The sequence below is a fragment of the Oncorhynchus kisutch genome, linkage group LG21 (assembly GCF_002021735.2).
Source record: "Oncorhynchus kisutch isolate 150728-3 linkage group LG21, Okis_V2, whole genome shotgun sequence".
Lineage (NCBI taxonomy): Eukaryota > Metazoa > Chordata > Actinopteri > Salmoniformes > Salmonidae > Oncorhynchus > Oncorhynchus kisutch.
Window position 1 is genome coordinate 46,161,026 of NC_034194.2, and position 1,369 is coordinate 46,162,394.

Genomic DNA, 1,369 nt, shown 5'->3' on the forward strand with positions numbered 1-1,369 from the left:
GTAGTTAGTACACTGCCTGTTACTGTAGTTAGAACACTGCCTGTTACTGTAGTTAGTACACTGCCTGTTACTGTAGTTAGTACACTGCCTGTTACTGTAGTTAGTACACTGCCTGTTACTGTAGTTAGTACACTGCCTGTTACTGTAGTTAGTACACTGCCTGTTACTGTAGTTAGTACACTGCCTGTTACTGTAGTTAGTACACTGCCTGTTACTGTAGTTAGTACACTGCCTGTTACTGTAGTTAGTACACTGCCTGTTACTGTAGTTAGTACACTGCCTGTTACTGTAGTTAGAACACTGCCTGTTGCTGTCTGCCAGTGACAGGTCAAGCATCGAGATGCTACTTAGAGGCCAACATGAAATATACAAACATGAAATAGGGAACAGTCTTTGCAATAAGGTGACATTCATTTTATTAAAGAATTCTTCTTCTTCAAAAAAGAATAAAGTGGAAATCAAATGTAAAAACCATTACAATTCACATGTTGATATCTGATACGTTTTTGCATATATTATATTTATTGATTGGTATGATGAATTACATTGAAATCTTGAACTAACCCAGTCAGACCATGTGTATTGACTCAGTGGTTACACTGCCATCTAGTGGCCTCCAGCGGAAGTGTCTGGAGTAAAAAATAAAAAAACTTAACTTGATTCTACTAGATCCTGACAGCAGCTCACACATAATGGATCGGATTCACTCACTCTAAGTAAGGCCAGCTCTATAATTAGAACAGCTATAGTGGACACAGCTTTACAGTTCAGTTGATTACAGTGTGAAAGTTCAGGTCAGTCAGCGTCTGGATTGAGCACAAGAGGACTCAGCGCTTCGACTCTAAGACGCTGTATGAATACAGGCACAGAGTTGGGTTGGAGACAGGAAGTGAAGAGACATGTTTGGTCCAGTCTGCCTGGTCTGCAGTCCTCCAGGGTTAGAGCCTGGGGTTAGGGGCGGTCTGTACCGGCAGTCTACCCGCTGGAGGGGGGGAGACAGATGAGAGAGAGAGGGGAGAGAGAGAGCGAGCGAGAGAGAGGGGAGAGAGCGAGAGAGGGGAGAGAGCGAGAGAGGGGAGAGAGCGAGGAGAGAGAGCGAGAGAGAGGGGAGAGAGAGCGAGAGAGAGGGGAGAGAGAGGGGAGAGAGAGCGAGAGAGAGCGGAGAGAGGAGAGAGAGAGCGAGAGAGAGGGGAGAAGGAGAGAGAGAGCGAGAGAGAGGGGAGAAGGAGAGAGAGAGCGAGAGAGAGGGGAGAGAGAGAGAGAGCGAGAGAGAGGGGAGAGAGAGAGAGAGCAGGGAGAGAGGAGAGGAGAGAGAGCGAGAGAGGGGAGAGCGAGAGAGGAGAGAGAGGGGAGAGAGCAAGAGAGGGGG

The 1,369-nt window shown here is 47.3% G+C and overlaps 1 protein-coding gene across 1 annotated transcript in view; it reads right to left on the reverse strand.

Annotated features, from left to right (window-relative positions):
• Nucleotides 1-399: 399 nt before the first annotated feature.
• The window catches only part of gnpat2 (glyceronephosphate O-acyltransferase 2), a gene marked incomplete in the record, with an annotated part of 48,617 nt that continues 47,647 nt past the window's right edge, over nt 400-1,369 (reverse strand). The window contains 1 exon segment of the mRNA XM_031800693.1: nt 400-982. Coding sequence (XP_031656553.1) covers nt 939-982 — 44 coding nt within the window.